The 17,422-nt window shown below is 34.4% G+C and overlaps 2 protein-coding genes across 2 annotated transcripts; both read right to left on the reverse strand.

Annotated features, from left to right (window-relative positions):
• Window positions 1-5,933: 5,933 nt before the first annotated feature.
• LOTGIDRAFT_157238 (hypothetical protein) lies at window positions 5,934-7,205 on the reverse strand (the record flags this gene model as incomplete). Its single annotated transcript, XM_009048998.1, has 3 exons — window positions 5,934-6,266; window positions 6,358-6,723; window positions 6,990-7,205. 3 exons carry the CDS (start codon window positions 7,203-7,205, stop codon window positions 5,934-5,936), a joined length of 915 nt encoding a protein of 304 aa, XP_009047246.1.
• An 8,195-nt stretch (window positions 7,206-15,400) lies between these two features.
• LOTGIDRAFT_60689 (hypothetical protein) lies at window positions 15,401-15,553 on the reverse strand (the record flags this gene model as incomplete). Its single annotated transcript, XM_009048999.1, has 1 exon — window positions 15,401-15,553. A coding segment is annotated over one exon (153 nt), but the record flags the coding sequence as incomplete, so codon positions are not given.
• Between the last annotated feature and the right edge of the window lie 1,869 nt (window positions 15,554-17,422).

Raw genomic sequence — 17,422 nt, forward strand, 5'->3', positions numbered from 1 at the left:
TGAAATTCGTCCCAGAAGTATCAGATCAGCAGCCATCTTGAAATGACAAAATTCTCTATAAAAGTCAAACATAACTGTAATGGAATATTTTTAAGAAATATACACACTGTAGAAGGAATATATCTTTCAAAGTATAAAGGAGAAGGAGTTATTTTTGGAACAAATTGAAATAATAAAAATGGGCAAAAAATTTAATCATTCAGAAACATTTCCTAATAACCCAATGCTCATGTGTATATGCGGTAGTTCCGGTTCTGGGAAAACTCATCTCACTTTTAACATGTTGACAACACCAAACCTTTTAGATTTCGATTCTTTGTATATCTACACAACAACACCAGAGCAATCGTATTATCAATTCCTCAAAGCTTTAGAATATCTACCATAGACAGATGTTCAAGACCTATTTCAATATTACGAAGAAAACGAAGAAGACGTGGAAATAAAAGATATCATAGATAACTACATAAAAGGAAAGAATCCAACGGATATAAAAGTTTTTCTTACGAAAAATGTTAATGATCTAGACTTGTCTAATATTGATAGCAAACGAAAGAACTTTTGTTTGAATATTGTTTGACGACTGCGTTGCGCAAAGAAATCAAGCTGTTCAACAAGAATTCTTCGCACCTGTCACTGCATATACCAGTCTCAATCTTTTTACGGGATGGATTCTATGTTCATTAGAAACAATGCGAATTGTTTTTTTTATTATTTGAATTAAACGATAAAGATTTATCTCAAATCATTCAGTCGATAAATCACGGAATGGACAGAAATACATTCAAAAAAGTTTGTAAAGCTCAATGGAGAAACCCAGATGAACATGGATATGTATTTGTAAATACTAGAAAACCCGCGGGTGAAAGAGTTATGATCGACATATGTTAATTTTATTTTTTTAAAATGAGTAGCGATTGGAATAATATTTTAAAAAGAAATAAAGAATATATCAAAGCTAAGAATAAAATAAAGACCCAAGTTGAAAATAACAGATTACAACAACTCGGATTAACGGAAAATCTACTACTCTATTTCAACCCATATTAAAATCTCAAGAGGATATTAAAAAGAGACTCATCCCTCCTATAGAACACCCACCTCCTATAGAACCTCATCACCCAGATCCGAATCCATATGGTGGTATTATAATTAGACATTAGATGATATTAATAGTCTTTTTTCAAACCCTAAAGCAGATTTACCAGAGAGTTTCACCAATCACATAGGGGTTATTGTTTAATGGATTTAAAATAAAATTTAGGGCAAATTCCCCGATATTCAAAATTGATACAAAAACACTTAATATTTACATTAACGAGAGGATTAATAGATTTAATGAATGGTGGGTATATTGGCATTGCCGATTACAAGGATTTACTAGCATACTCAAAATTTCTACATGTAATAAGAAAGTCGGGACCCGAAACAAGAAGATCGAAAGCAGTTGAAACATATTTAGATAAAGTTATTCCTGATGAATATGAAGATGATGAATCAGAAGAGGTATCAAATGATTATGCATCAGATTATACACCAATCATACAAGAAATACACGATTTCGATGATATGGTGGCATCTGGACAAGGTATAACTTTTTTATCCGACAACAACGAGGAAATACTTAATAGATTACGAGTAATATTAGCGGCAATGAAGGAAGGGCATCGATCGCACAGACAATATAATGAAGTGAATTGTATACTAAAAAGACTCCTAGAAAAAGGTATCATAGATAAAAATGATTATAAAAGCGTGATTAAAAATGTCAAATAAAGAACAACTATTCGTTATCACCTCAAATAAATCAGACATTAAATTATCTCTAGATTATGAGTACGAACTCGATCGCAATCAAGAATATGAATTGGGATTAAAGTATGTCTCTGTTTAAAATTCCATTAGAAATATCAACGAAAAAATAATCAAATAAAAATATCAACAGATAATGGATTTCGGGGAAGGGAAAAATTGATATTAAGAAATAATAGTCAAGTTGATTTCAACGTAGAAAATTCATTGAATGCTTTACTAGGATTTGATAAACAAATATACACGCAATCCGCTTTAGCACCACACAAAGCTAATATCGAGAATGATATCGTAGTGATAAATATACATTGCAATTTGATAAACGGTGGATTTTTTAATAAATACAAACGTCAGATTATTTACAGTCTTCAACATTCACTGTACCGATAGGATATAGATTTCGGGGAAGGGAGGGTTTGATTCTCCCAAATGTACAGGCCTAGGGTGGAGCAGACACTTTATTTAGAAATTAGGATTAAGGGTCTTGATATTGGGTTTTCTTCTGTTCTTATACTGATCTGAAATTAGAAAAAATAAGTATAGTATCTGTTATGTACTGATTGTTTTTAGTTTACTATGAACAATATTATCATTTAAGTTCTTATTTTTTGAATATGCAACTATCATTTTCTGCTTTTAGACATGGGGGAATTTCTCTTGAAGGCACTTATAGTGAGCATGAACTATCTTCCTTGCTCGATTGCCGGTTGTATTAAACGGGACAACAAAGGGTGCTATGCCTACATTATGATGAATATTTAGTCCTTTAGGTCTTGCTGTATTCAATGTCTCAATCCAATTGGCTTCCCTAGATTGACGGAATTTGGTAGTTTCATCTTCGGGCAAGTCAATTTCAATACGCTCAATTGGGATTAGGGCGAGATCGTCTATTGAATGGCCGTCGAGGTTGAAATGATTAGAAACAGGCTTGTCTTTCTTTAATTTGATGTCTGACCTATGAACATTAAAGCGAGTTCGTAAATTATTCTTAGTTTCTCCTACATATTGTTTGGGGCATTTCTTGCATGAAATTAAATATATTACATTCGAATGTTCACATGTTAGATGTTCCTGGATCGGGTACCTTTTAATCGTAGAGTTGCTTACAAAATAATGAGTTTCTGATATAAAGAGACATGTTTTGCATCTACCGGACAAACATGGAGCACTTCTTAAACCTGGAGGTACTTCGGCATAAAGTCTGTTTTAGCTGCTATCTGTGCTAAGGTGGAATTTTTTATGTTTCGTAAAAATCGTTTAGAGTACCAACGCTCTTTCAGTTTTGAGAAAACAATCGTACAGGCTTGGTTGAAATCAGAAGATCTTGTACAAATTCGATGAAATCGTAAAACTTGTGACTTAATTATACCAGAAAAGGTATGTTTTGGGTGAAAGGAGCTCTTGTGCAAGAGTTGATGAGTATCAGTTTCTTTGAAATACACTTTAATATCCAGTTTATTTGTTTCTGCTATGGAATCTCCCTTAAAGACTGTGGTATCGAGAAAGTCTATGCTTTTGTCACTCACGTTTGCGGTTAGTTTGATAGAAGGATGGTGGTTGTTGAGAATTTCAAAGAATTCCCGAAACTGTTCGATAGAATAAGTCCAAACCATAAAAATGTCATCCAAAAAGCGTCAATCAGGTTTGGCAGACAGATAGTCATATTGTTTCTGTTTGAGATAACTAGTTTTGACTAAATCGGCAAGAATATTGTTAATCATGTTAGCAGTTTCTTTGAAAATTGGTTTCGGTAAAATGGCATAATGTTTAGGATTATTCAGTTGATTCTCTGCTTCTGAAACGTAATCCTCCCTATTCAGAATAACACAACATGAACCTTTGTCACTCTTTTTAATAACAATGCTATCGTCTTTCTTAAGTAAGTTTAACGCTTCACGTTCCACTCGTGTGAGATTAGGCTTTTCGTGTGTTATGGAAAGGTTCACTGTTTGGCTATTCATACTCGCAAATGCTTTCAATATTTCAGAATGGATGGCGGCCTGAGGGGGTGTCCACGTGGATTTAGGAATAAACATTGTTCTAGCACCACGTGGGGGGTGGTTTCGAAAAAAATATGTGCAGCTAAGATTTCGTTAAAATCGTTCAATGGATGGTCGGAGATAATTCAAGTTAGCTATCATTGGTGTGAGAATAAATTTAAGTCCACGGTCTAAGATTGAATGCTGAAGGGGTGTGAGAATTTTGCGGCTCAAGTTAACTACAGTTTGGCCTAGCGGTGGCCTCTCAGTATTTTTATCCCCAGTACTTAGTTTAAAGACTTACTCGATGCTTGAAGCTGGGGTATCCAAAACAAATAAATGCTGTTTGCTGTTTCTGGAGACCAATGAAGATTATCAACTGGTTACCCTTTATTTCTTTCTGTCTTTTCCATTTTTTCTGTAAATCTTCATCGGTGAATGAATTAGTTATAAACTATAAACGTATAAACAATCATCGTGAATGGTTGGAAAAACGTTTAGTTTTAGAGGTGAAACTTGCGTTATCGCATTATCATCTTCACAAGTTCTCCATACGTTTTCATCGTAATTATCTTCTATTTCTGTAATGCCTAAGGTTTTGTTATTTCTTCTAATGAGACAGAAATGTGATTTATGTAAGTAAAATACCCAATCTAATTCTTCGGATACTTTCTTTGGTTGAAAATGTCTATGTTTGGGCATATAAATTTGAAAATAAGTATTAAATTTCTTATTGAATTCACAGATTCTAGCAGTTGTCATAACTCCTTTTCTGTTTGATTTTGAAAAACTGTTCGTGAAATCTTGAAATTCTCTCGTGTAGTCTTCGTTTAAAACACGATTGACGCACTTTACAAAGCAGTATCCATTGGTTGGTATATAACAATTTATAGCGCTATATTCATTGATCTTTTTGAGTAGGGTAACACCACTACCCTTTTTTGATCTTTTATTTCTTTGAAATTGTTTTTACGTAAAATCATTTTTCCTGTGAAATACCAATCAGAAGCATCCGATTTATTATCCACTGTTGCGAAGAAATTGCGAAAAGTTTTGGCATTAAAGCCTACAAATTGCATGTATTGTTTGTGTCCTCCCATCTTGAATTATCTCTCCATCTAATTCAATTTGGCCTTTAAATGTTAAAAATTCATGAGTGATAAGCTTAATAACATTGGAAAAAAGTTCATTTGATATGAATTCTTCATCGTCTAAAAATTTCAATTTTATTCATATGTTTTAAGCAACTATTTTTAACTAGGAATTTTTAACTTTTATTGATGATATTTCGACATCAAATTTATCTAAAATTTCATTGAATTTTTCTAATTCTTCAATGGTTATGTTCTTATCTTCTCTTGATCTTTCGAAAAAAATGAATAATTTATTAATTAAAATTAATTTAAAATTTCTGTTTTCTTTCTATAATGAGCTTTCTTTTTTGATGTAAAACCTAAAGTAATAAATCCACAAGATGAAGTTTGAACGGCAGTGAACGCGGCTAATACAGTTGGGACAATTATTGGAAGCATTAGTCCACCGGTTACGTAACGGCTGTTGCCATCGTTATCCCTACTGTTAAAACTGTACTTGAATGTTTTGAAAACACAATCGATTCTACTCCACGTTTTCCTGCATTTGTTGAATTGTTTTAGTTTTTCTTTTAGTTCGTTTTGTTTGTCTATCACATATTGTTGTCTACTTTCGAGTTTTTTAGGTAATTAAATTAAATGAATTTCTGATAAACCAAAATATGGAAAGTGTTTAATATCTACAATAGGATGCCTAGTAAGAGCACCACAAGGGATTATTTTTTCATTATCTGTTATAATTATTTCAGGTTTAATAATAAAAACTTCTACACTAACAAACGATATTTGTTGTTTCGAATCATTAATCTTATTCAGATGAACTGAAAATTTTGGTTTTTCGATATTGATTCTTATCATACATCTACAAGTATGTATACCTCCAACTTCTATTCCATAATTTCATTCAATTATTGATGAAAATATTAAATTTTTTTTAATCTTGTTGATTTTTATGAATATCGACTGAGGTAAATAAATCAGTTGAAGAGCTATCTTCGTGTGAATAACTGTTATTAACAAAATATAGTTTTACAAATTCAATGCCTGATGTTCATAAAAAGTCATAACTGGGTGATGTTAGTTCTTTTTGTGGTTTTGGATTTTCAATAAGACTTTCCGTTTCAAATATCATATTAAATTCACTCAATGAAAGATCGTCTTCTTCATTATCTGGTACGATTAACATTCTAAACCTATCTATATAATATTTTCCACTCGTTTTAATTTCATATAAGTGATTAACCTTGTTGTTTTCGTTGTTACTTTCATATTCTTTATATTCTACATTTTTGTCTCTATCATTTATAAACTGAAGAACTTTTTGAGCGTTAAATTTTTTAGATAAACGAAAGTTTTGTCTGAAGAATGTTGTTTCAACTTTTACCTGAAAAGGAAAAGTTATTTCAATTGCAAGTTTTCCTTTAAAGAAGTAAAAGTTGATGGATAATCACCAAGAAACATATTAAAGGAATTACCTTCAGGAGTTGATCAATATTATCAGTAACAGAAGCATACCTAATACTCAATCTTCCAAATGGAAGAGTAAAATAATATGATTTATTTCCTTCCTTGAGATACTTTTTTTCTAATGCGACTTTATTTTTGTCCTGTTTCAAAACTAGGTTATTAATAGTGGTTATCTGTTGTTGAATAACACTATCATCAATGTTCTGTATTTGTTGTTGAATATAGGTTTTGATTTCGCTATCATCAATATTTTGTATTTGTTGCTGAATATAGGTTTTGATTTCGCTATCATCTATGTTTTGTATTTGTTGTTTAATATTTGTTAGTTCTTTTTGTAATTCACTGTTAAGTTTAGTTTCCAGAGCATTTAATTCCTGTTGAAATCTTCATTTTCATCTGGAATGTTATCTATTAATTGTTGAATGTCTAATTTTTGTTTTGCAATCTTATCCTCTAATTTAGATATTAATGAAATTAAATTTTGTAACTCAGTTTTATTCGCAACGTCGACCAATTCTTTTTGAATAAAACTTATTAAACCTTTTACCTCTTGTTGTAGTTTAGTATCATTAACAAAATTTTTAATATTTAGTTGACGTTTGAAGAATCGTTTCACATCACATCAATGGTTTTTATTTACTTCAATTGAATTTATTTGTTCCCGAAAATATTTCTTGTGAACAGCGTCATTATCGTTTTCCGGAGACTTTAAATTAGTTACTTTGAAATTGTTCATATCTAAATCACCTTGAAGAGTGTCTCCGATTTGATCCACAAAGTAAGGTTTCGCTTTATTTATCCACGCTGTGGTGTTATGTTTTTTAGTTTCTAAACCTAATCCAAACTCGTTCGTCATTTTTATTGAGTTAAATTTATTACAATTTCTTCAAACTGTTTTCCTAAACTCAACTGATATAAAACCCAAAGTGAAGCTGTCCACAAAACTTCTGTCCCGGTAATTGAATTTGAAAGGTAGAACATTTGATTGGTTTATTAGTCAATTCCACTATCTCTCCAGTGGGTTCTAATCCATAAGAATCGAAGAAATATAAGTCATTTGAAGAGTCTTTGTACAAAGCAGAATGATGAACTCCTTTTTGATCGGAAATATGTATATTTGTTATAGCGTAAAATTTACCTTTCTTATATTTCAGATCATTTCTTTCATCTCTCATACAATAATAAAACGGAGATATATTTAACTCATTCGCCCATCTCATAAGTTGAAAGTTTGTGGTTGTATCGTTTCCATATTATCGAGAAAGATACTCATTTTTTAAGTTCGTTTTGATAAAACCTACCTATGATTTGTTCTTTGTCTTGATCGATTAATTCATATGTCGGAGGTGATGAGGTGTTTACTTTATCAACGATAAATATTTCGTTAGTCCAGTATGCAACGTAACCTTTTTCGAATTTGCTTTTATATTTGAAAATACGAACTCGATCTCCGACTTTAAATTTGGGTTTGATATTTAAATTCAATATTTCATTTTCGTAGTTATGTTGCGCGTTAATTGACTTTATAATATTTGGATTACTCGAGGCTTGTGTTGGTGTGACACCTATCGATGAATGAATTTTGTTATTGTATTCATCTACAACCTCTGGTAATATTTTAAGCCATTTTTGAGATTTCAATTCCGTGAACTTTTTGAATAATTTATTTTTTAGAGTTCTATTATATCTCTCAATAACTACAGCTTTACCTTCATTATGCGTGCTGTAAATTTCAAATCTCAGAGATTTCATATTTTTGTTATAAAATTCACTTCCTTTATCTACCCACAGTTTTTCTGGATGACGGTTAGATTGTTTCAAATGCGTGTTTGACTGATAATCCCGTTTTATCATTTGTCTGTCTGCTTCGTGTCTGAAGTTTATGTCTTTATTTCTGTATAGTATGTCGTGTTTAAGCGCAGCGGCGTCAACTCTATTGACTGGTTCTTCCCTTGGTTTGGGTTTATCGTTTTCGTCTACTCGCAGATCTAACCTAGTACCGGGACCAGTGTAATTATGACCGGGAAGATGTTTTTCTCCGGGATATTTCGCCCATCGAAAGCCAGGAAGAGAACCCAATGATTTTGTATATCTGAACCAAAATAAGTTTTTGGAGCGTGAGTGACTATCATTTTTATCCTATATCTTTAAAATCTTTTCCTTTCCTTTCTTCTAATCTCCTGTTTCGAAGTTCTCTTATTAGCTCTAATTCTTTCAAATCGTTAGATTGTTTCACTGTGTCGCTTATACTCTTTCCCGCTTCCGCGATTGAGCCGATGGCTTTCGCTCCGGTTGAAATGAGTTATTTGTTTTTTGAAATTGGAATTATTGTTTTACCTAGAGAAATAATGAAGAAAAGATACCGTGGCCCGAATAATCTTCGAATCTGTGTTGTTCGTGTTTTTAAATGAGTTTTAACGAATAAATTGTGTTTCCAAAAAGCGTTATCTCCCTTTTTTCTAGAAGTTTCTAGACTAAAAATAACATTATTTAAAACGAGGCTATTAAAAAATGTTGTTATTTTTATATAAGGGTATTTTTAATATGCTTTTTTGATGGAATGTAGGAAAGTGATTGAAGGTGTTTTATGGTGTATAGGGTGTAATAATTTATAGGGAGTTTAGGTCTTTTTTTAGTGTAAGAAGTTATGAAATGAAGGGTATTTTTTAGTGTAAGAATTTATGAAATGAAGGATGTTTTGACGTAAGAATTTATGAAATGTAGGGAGTTCAGGTCTTTTTTGGGAGCTTATATATTGGTCGCATTTTCCCCATGAAATGAAATGGAATGGGGAATCCTCGTGCGACCAATATATAAGCTCATACACTACTCCTACTTTGATCTTTGATGTCCGATATTTACTTCCGGTTTTGCAGTCGTCCGAAAACAGCAATTTTTTAAACTTCATATTACTTTTAGTTGACCTTTTGACCTGAACAAAAGTCGTTGCCCATAACGAGACATATCCGATAATATCTTCACTTTTGTTGTGCATCGTTAACTTCTGGTTTTACAGTCAATTAAAAATTGCGGATTTTTAACTTTGAAGAGCTCTGTCACGTGACCTAATTTACATACGTGAAATTTCTCTTAATGTCCTTAATACACGTAATCTATTCTTTCAAAATATAACACGTGGTATTTTGATTAAAATTGCGCTTTTTTAGACTTCTATAGTAACTGTGCGTAATTCTATAATCCACCGACAGTCACCGTTGACTATAACTATGTATATATATCTCATGATCAAATGATTGTAAAGACTTGACATTTTTGAAATTTTTTAACATTCTACACATCATAACAGACATACCAAAATTTTAAAGTGGGCGTGGCACATCCGGGTCTCATTAACCTTTGACTTTAAAATGCAACTTTTCACCGATGTATCAGCGCACTGCTTTGGTACCGTGGCACGACTCCAGTTGCAGTGCGTTCTTCGAACTTGAATTTGAAAATTTTGTACCGGCTTCTTTAGTAGCTGGTTTTTGCCGTATAAACTCAACAATTTTCAAAACTTGTAAGGCTCATATCCTTTGTTGACCTTTTGACCAGAACAAAAGTTGTGCCTTTGGCGAGATCTATCCACAGATGTTCCCATTTTTGTTGTGCATCGTTAACTTTTGGTTCTACACCCATTTGAAAATTCGGCTTTATACTACCGAATAATAACATCGTTTAGTGCCGAATAGTATCAAATTCATGCGTCTTTTCACTACCGAACGTTTATCAATTTTTTACTACCGAATGTCCACAAGCTTTTTTTTAATAAGAAATCTCACTGTGACTCAATGCAACATTTCACCGATATATCACATAGAACAGGCACTGCATTAGCACCGTCTACGATTCTAGTTTTTTTCCGATTCTGGTCAGAGCGCACAACCAAAACTGCATATGTCACACAATAAATGTCATCATTATCTGTCATAAAGTGTGTGTCGTTGTTGTTTAAATGTAAAATGACGCCTAACCTAACCGGCTAGGACGTAGCCAGTCATTATGACTTTCGAACCATCGCAGACAGTGGGGAGATACAAAGAGGGCAAGCGTTTTGGAAAAGGATATAATTCATGTGACGCATATCTAGCGATTCTCTAGGAACTATGACTACTAGCTGATTGTGTAAGAACTATGACTACCGATACTCTAGGAGCCCTAAAATATATTTACTGTTTGTGTAAGAGGGGAGATAACATTGAAGTGTATATCAGTATAGATGTAATTGTTTATGGTTAAATTTTCTGTATTAAAAATTAATTTTGTAAACAATTGCATTTATTAAAACCTAAAACTGCATTTCCATGGGGGTAAATGGTTTCGAAGAAGATTACATTATCATATCACCAACCGTAGGCTCTAGGTCTCAGCTAAATGATGGGGGTAGGGTCACTTTCGAGATTAATTCATTATCGAATTGGTTGCTTCTGTCTGATGCCTATTTCAGATGCGATTTCAAAATCAAAGACGGAACTCTAATGAGAATCGTGTACCACAAACCAACACAACGTTAGAAAACAATTTCTTCCCATCTTTATTTACTGAAATGGTTTTGGAAGCTGGTTCAAATCCCATAGAAACTATTAAACACCCTGGAGAATTTGACACAATGTTGAAAACAGTTCTATATCCCAAAAACTACGATTCAGTCTAAGGAAGGATACCCGATGTTGGTGATGGAAGTGTTTTAAAAGAACCGATAAGAAATGTTCCAAATAATGCAAATGAAGATAGAATGAGAGCTATTGCTCGAAACACAATAGAAAGAGTAGGACGAGCAGGTAATCATGGATTTGAAAAACGAGTACTTCACTACAATAATGTTGTTGAGAATAATAGGTGGGGTAATTACGTAAATTGGAAGTTATATCCTTTATTCGGTCTATTGGAATACAGAAAAGTTTCCATAGGGTTACCATATAAAATTCATCTACAAAGAGAAATTCTTTGGAGAGAATGCTTCAGATGCAAAATTAGAAATAACGAACCTCCAACTTTACATACCCGTAATAACACCATCAATTGAAGTAGAAACGAGAATATTAAACTCATTAACTAAAGATATTGAAATAGCTTTTCTTCGTCGTATCACAATAGGTAGCATGACTTTAATTGGAGAATCCACAACATGGCCAATCACTAACACTATTAAACTAGCAAGATATTTAATGGTTGGTTTCAAGAACTTACCCGAAGTTCACCTACTCCTAGTCCGGCAGACATAGGTAAACGTTCTCGTAGAGAAGGTACTCCTCTTCCCCTTCTACGCCATCTGAATCTTCACCGCGTGATCCAGAATCCACCAATCTTTCTTCCTTCTGTGCGTTTTTGGACCAGAAAACCAGCCCTCAGTCTCCATCCAAGTCGAGGCGTGTATCCAGACCCCCCCCCCCCCCTCGAACCAGATCCCAGTCCGTTCCCAATGCTACAATTCTAACAACTACCAAACCAGTACCAATCACCCCGTCGACAACCATTATATCCGCTTCCAAACCCTACATCACCAAACCAAGGACATTATGGGATCTATCTGCTCTAAAGAAATCTACCCTAATTATAGGATCATCTAACCTGAATCGAATTACCAAACCCAGTTCAGACACTGAAATACATGTGCCCAAATCATCACATACAGTCAATCCTGGAATCATACGACCATGATCCCAAACCTACTACCGTTATTCTCCATGTAGGCCTCAACAACCGTGATCAGCTACCAAGGGACCTCATTTAACCAAGCCCAAAAAAAAAATCCGTACAAAACCTTCCCAAACACCAAGATCCTCTTGACATGTATGCCCATCTCAAATAAAATCTCGAAGAAAGCACAACAGAACCCCAGCACCATCAACAACAGCGCAACAATCTTACCACCCTACGAAGAAGAATTCGTTGATAATCTTCATTGGTCTAAAGAAACAGCAAACAGTATTTATTTGTTTTGGATACACCAGCTTCAAGCATCGAGTAAGTCTTACTGGGGATAAAAATACTGAGAGGCCACCGCTAGGCCAAACTGAAGTTAACTTGAGCCGCAATATTCTCACACCCCTTCAGCATTGCATTGATTCTTAGACCGTTGTCTAAAATTTATTCCCACACCAAAGATAGCCAACTTGAATTATCCCCGACCATCCATTGAACGATTTCAACGAAATCTTAGCTGCACATAATTTTTTCCTTAAGTGGTGCTAGAACAATGTTTATTCCTAAATCCACGTAGACACCCCCTCAGGCCGCCATCCTTCCTGAAATATTGAAGGCATTTGCAAGTATGAATAGCCAAACAGCGAACCTTTCCATAACACACGAAAAGCCTAATCTCACAAGAGTGGAACGTGAAGCATTAACCTTACTTAAGAAAGATGATAGCATTGTTATTAAAAAGAGTGACAAAGGTTCATGTTGTGTCGTTCTGAATATGGAGGATTACGTTTCAGAAGCAGAGAATCAACTGAATAATCCTAAACATTATGCCATTTGACCGAAACCAATTTTCAAAGAAACTGCTAATATGATTAACAATATTCATGCCGATTTAGTCAAAACCAGTTATCTTTTCTGGTATAATTAAGTCACAAGTTTTACGATTTCATCGAATTTGCTCAAGATCTTCTGATTCCAATCAAGCCTGTACGATTGTTTTCTCAAAACTGAAAGAGTGTGGGTACTCTAAACTATTTTTTTACGAAACATAAAAAATTCCACCTTAGCAGCCAAAACAGGCTTTATGCAGAAGTAGTACCTCCAGGTTTAAGAAGTGCTCCATGTTTGTCCATCAGATGCAAAACATGCCCCTTTATATCAGAAACTCATTATTTTGTAAGCAACTCTACGAATAAAAGGTACCCGATCCAGGAACATCTAAAATGTGAACATTCGAATGTAATATATTTAATTTCATGCAAGAAAGGTCCGAAACAATAAGTAGGAGAAACTAAGAACAATTTACGAACTCGTTTTAATGCTCATAGGTCGGATATCAAATTAAAGAAAGACAAGTCTGTTTCTAATCATTTCAACCTTGACGACAATTCAATAGACGATCTCAGCCTAATCCCAATTGAGCGCTTAGAAACCGACTTGCCCGAAGATGAAACTACCAAATTTCGTCAATCTAGGGAAGCCCATTGGATTGAGACATTGAATACAGCAATACCTATAGGACTAAATATTCACCATAATGTAGGCATAGCACCTTTTGTTGTCCCGTTAACCAGCAATCGAGCAAGCAAGATAGTTCATGCCCACTATAAGAGTCTTCAAGAGAAATTCCCCTATGTCAATAAGCAGAAAATGATAGTTGCATATTCAAAAAATAAGAACTTAAATGATAATATTGTTCATAGCAAAATAAAAACAATCAGTACATAACAGCTACTATACTTCTCTATTTTCAGATCAGAATCAGAATAGAAGAAACCCCAATATCAAGACCCTTAATCCTAATTTCTTAATAAAGTGTCTACTCCACCCTAGGCCTGTACATTTGGGAGAATCAAACCCCCCTTCCCCGAAATCTATTACGTAAAAGCGTAAAAAACAAGGGCTATCACTCACACTAAATATTTTTCGATTTTTCTGATTTTCAATAGAGTTCATCCTGGGGTGATTACAAACATTCATACAAGTTTCGTCAAAATCTGTCAAGAATTGTTCCTTCCAGAGTGTCTACGAGCAATTGTGGACGGATCGACGGACGGACATGGATGACGACGGCCCAAGTAAGCAGGAATCGTAATGTCAAAAAGGCATAACCTCTCAGACCAGAGAATCGCCAATTCTTCTTCTTTCTCGCGAGTCCTCAATTCTGGATCACGTCAAAGAGATATATTAATCGGCCGATAAAATTTGCCGGATACGGACAGATGATCGAATTTGTCAGCGACTTTGCCAATCGGCTTAAAATATCGAACATTTTTTATTCCGGCGATTTGTACGGGCGAAAAAATTCACTGTCAACAAGATTTTTTCGAGCGATTTCAAAAATACGCCGCGATTTATTACCATTTACAGCCATATCGCAAAGATTATTTTTGGATAGTATCTCTCAGGTCTGATACTGCTGCTTCAAAAATCATCGGTTAAGTTTTTCGTATCTGGAAATATGCGCCGTTGTTCGCGCGAATGTTGACGCAGGCTTTCGGCTACACTGTTCGGTACCCGACCCTCGGAGGACTAAGGCGATCTTACAGACCCCCCAACCCCCACCCCCCAAGTAGGTTTTCGACGATGCAAAAATCTTTACGATGGACCAACAGAAATGATAGGGACCAAAACAATCATTTGGGAATGTCCCTCTAAGCAGCTTGAGATGTTCTATTTGGTCTGGACAGAGGACGATCGGACCGATCTGGAATGTTTCTTTGGGGACAATTTGGCCCAGATCAAAGCAATCCAAGGTGAAATGGTGGTATTAATGGCGATCTTGTATATTTTCACTGGATGTAAATTTAGTATTTTGAGCTAGTATATGAGGTTGTATATCTGTTTTAGTGGATCCTGTATACATACCCTAGTGAGGTGAATCTTTTATTTCAACCTAGTTGAGGTGCTCTTGCGTATTAACCTTAGTGTAATGGCCAATCTTGTATTTTGTCCTTAGAGCCGAATCTTATATTTGTAACCTAGTAAAAGATCTATACCTACCCTATTGTCGGACAGACCCTAGTGGTGAACTGTGCATAACTGTCCTAGTTACGGATCTTCTAAACTTACCCTATTGATAGATCATGAGTGATCTTGTATTTTTCCTCTGGAGATGATTCTCGTATTTTAAGTTGTTGATGGCGACACTTTTCTTTTATATTTTGATATGCACATCATCAATATTGTGATATATATTATATTTGTATGCTGTACAACATAATATATTGATATTATTAATTTGTTTATCTTATACTAGTATTTTATAGTTTGGAACTTTGTATTATGTGATGAATTAACATTAGCATTGGCTTTTTTCTGAATCCTTACTTATATTTAAGTACAAATTTATATGTTTATCAATGAATACAATATTGTTCGTATACTACCTATAAGCAAATTTACCTGAACTCCACAGTATCCATAAGGCCCCAGAAACCGTTCACATTCTTTTGCAACATCAGACCATTTCCATTCAAAAAGATGAGTGATGGCACTCCTACCCGAATCACAATGAGGGTCGCTAAACTGGGATGCATGTACTGTAAACAAAATAATGCATCATGTGATCTTTGATATGAACACACATTCAATTTGGAATTTGAATTTTTTGTTGGTTACTTTATTTGAAAACATTATAAGTTGAAAAATGTCATCATTTGTTTTTCTGGACGACCCGATATAAACAGATACAAACATTAGAAGTATATGAATCTATAGATTTAAATCCTTCCTCCATTACATTACACGAGTTATATCTGAAGGCTTTTAATCTATAGATTCACACGATCCACCTACTACCTTCATACTAATAGTCTAAAAAATACGAAAAAATAGCGATGCCATCGTAATACGCCCACATTTGTTATGGCAGCTAATTTGTCCGGGAGGTTGACAAGAGTTATCAGTAAATGAATGTTTCTGAGAGTGAAATTTTCATGGGTTTTCTTTACAGTTTACAATCAAAAACAAGGGCATTAACCCATAGTAAATTTTTCGATTCGTCTGATTTTCAATAGGGTTCATCCTTGGGTGAATACAAACACTCATACCAAGTTTCGTCAAAATCCATCAAGAAACCAGCTCTCTTTCGTGTCCACAAACAATTCAAGAACAAGGGCAATAACTCATAGCAAATATTTTTCGATTCGTCTGATTTTCAATAGGGTTCATCCTTGGGTGATTACAAACACTCACACCAAGTTTCGTCAAAAAACATCAAGAAACCAGCTCTCTACCGTGTCCACAAACAATTCAAGAACAAGGGCAATACCTCTTAGTAAATATTCTTCGATTCGTCTGATTTTCAATAGGATTCATCCTTGGGTGATTACAAACACTCACACCAAGTTCCGTCAAAATCCATCAAGAATCCAGCTCTCTATCGTATCCACAAACAATTCAAGAATAAGGGCAATAACTCATAGTAAATACTTTTAGATTCGTCTGATTATCAATAGGCTTCATCCTTGGGTGATTACAAACACTCACACCAAGTTTCGTCAAAATCCATCAAGAAACCAGCTCTCTATCGTGTCCACATACAATTCAAGAACAAGGGCAATAACTCATAGTAAATATTTTTCGATTCGTCTGATTTTCAATAGGGTTCATCCTTGGGTGATTACAAACACTCACACCAAGTTTCGTCAAAATCCATCAAGAATCCATTTCTCTATCGTGTCCACAAACAATTCAAGAACAAGGGCAACAACTCATAGTAAATATTTTTCGATTCGTCTGATTTTCAATAGGGTTCATCCTTGGGTGATTACAAACACTCACACCATGTTCGTCAAAATCTACTAAGAAACCAGCTCTCTATCGTATCCACAAACAATTCAAGAACAAGGGCAATAACTCATATTAAATACTTTTAGATTCGTCTGATTTTCAATAGGGCTCATCCTTGGGTGATTACAAACACTCACACCAAGTTGCGTCAAAATCCATCAAGAAACCAGCTCTCTATCGTGTCCACAAACAATTAAAGAACAAGGGCAATAACTCATAGTAAATATTTTTCGATTCGTCTGATTTTCAATAGATTTCATCCTTGGGTGATTACAAACACTCACACCAAGTTCGTCAAAATCCATCAAGAAACCAGCTCTCTATCGTGTCCACACACTATCGTGTCCACAAACAATTCAAGAACAAGGGCAACAACTCATAGTAAATGTTTTTCGATTTGTCTAATTTTCAATAGGGTTCATCCTTATGTGATTACAAACACGCACACCAAGTTTCGTCAAAATCCATCAAGAAACCAGCTCTCTATCGTGTCCACACACTATCGTGTCCACAAACAATTCAAGAACAAGGGCAATAAATCATAGTAAATATTTTTCGATTCGTCTGATTTTCAATAGGGTTCATTCTTGGGTGAATGCAAACACTCACACCAAGTTTCATCAAAATCCATCA

Source organism: Lottia gigantea, assembly GCF_000327385.1.
Source record: "Lottia gigantea unplaced genomic scaffold LOTGIsca_13, whole genome shotgun sequence".
In the NCBI taxonomy this organism is placed as follows: Eukaryota; Metazoa; Mollusca; class Gastropoda; family Lottiidae; genus Lottia; species Lottia gigantea.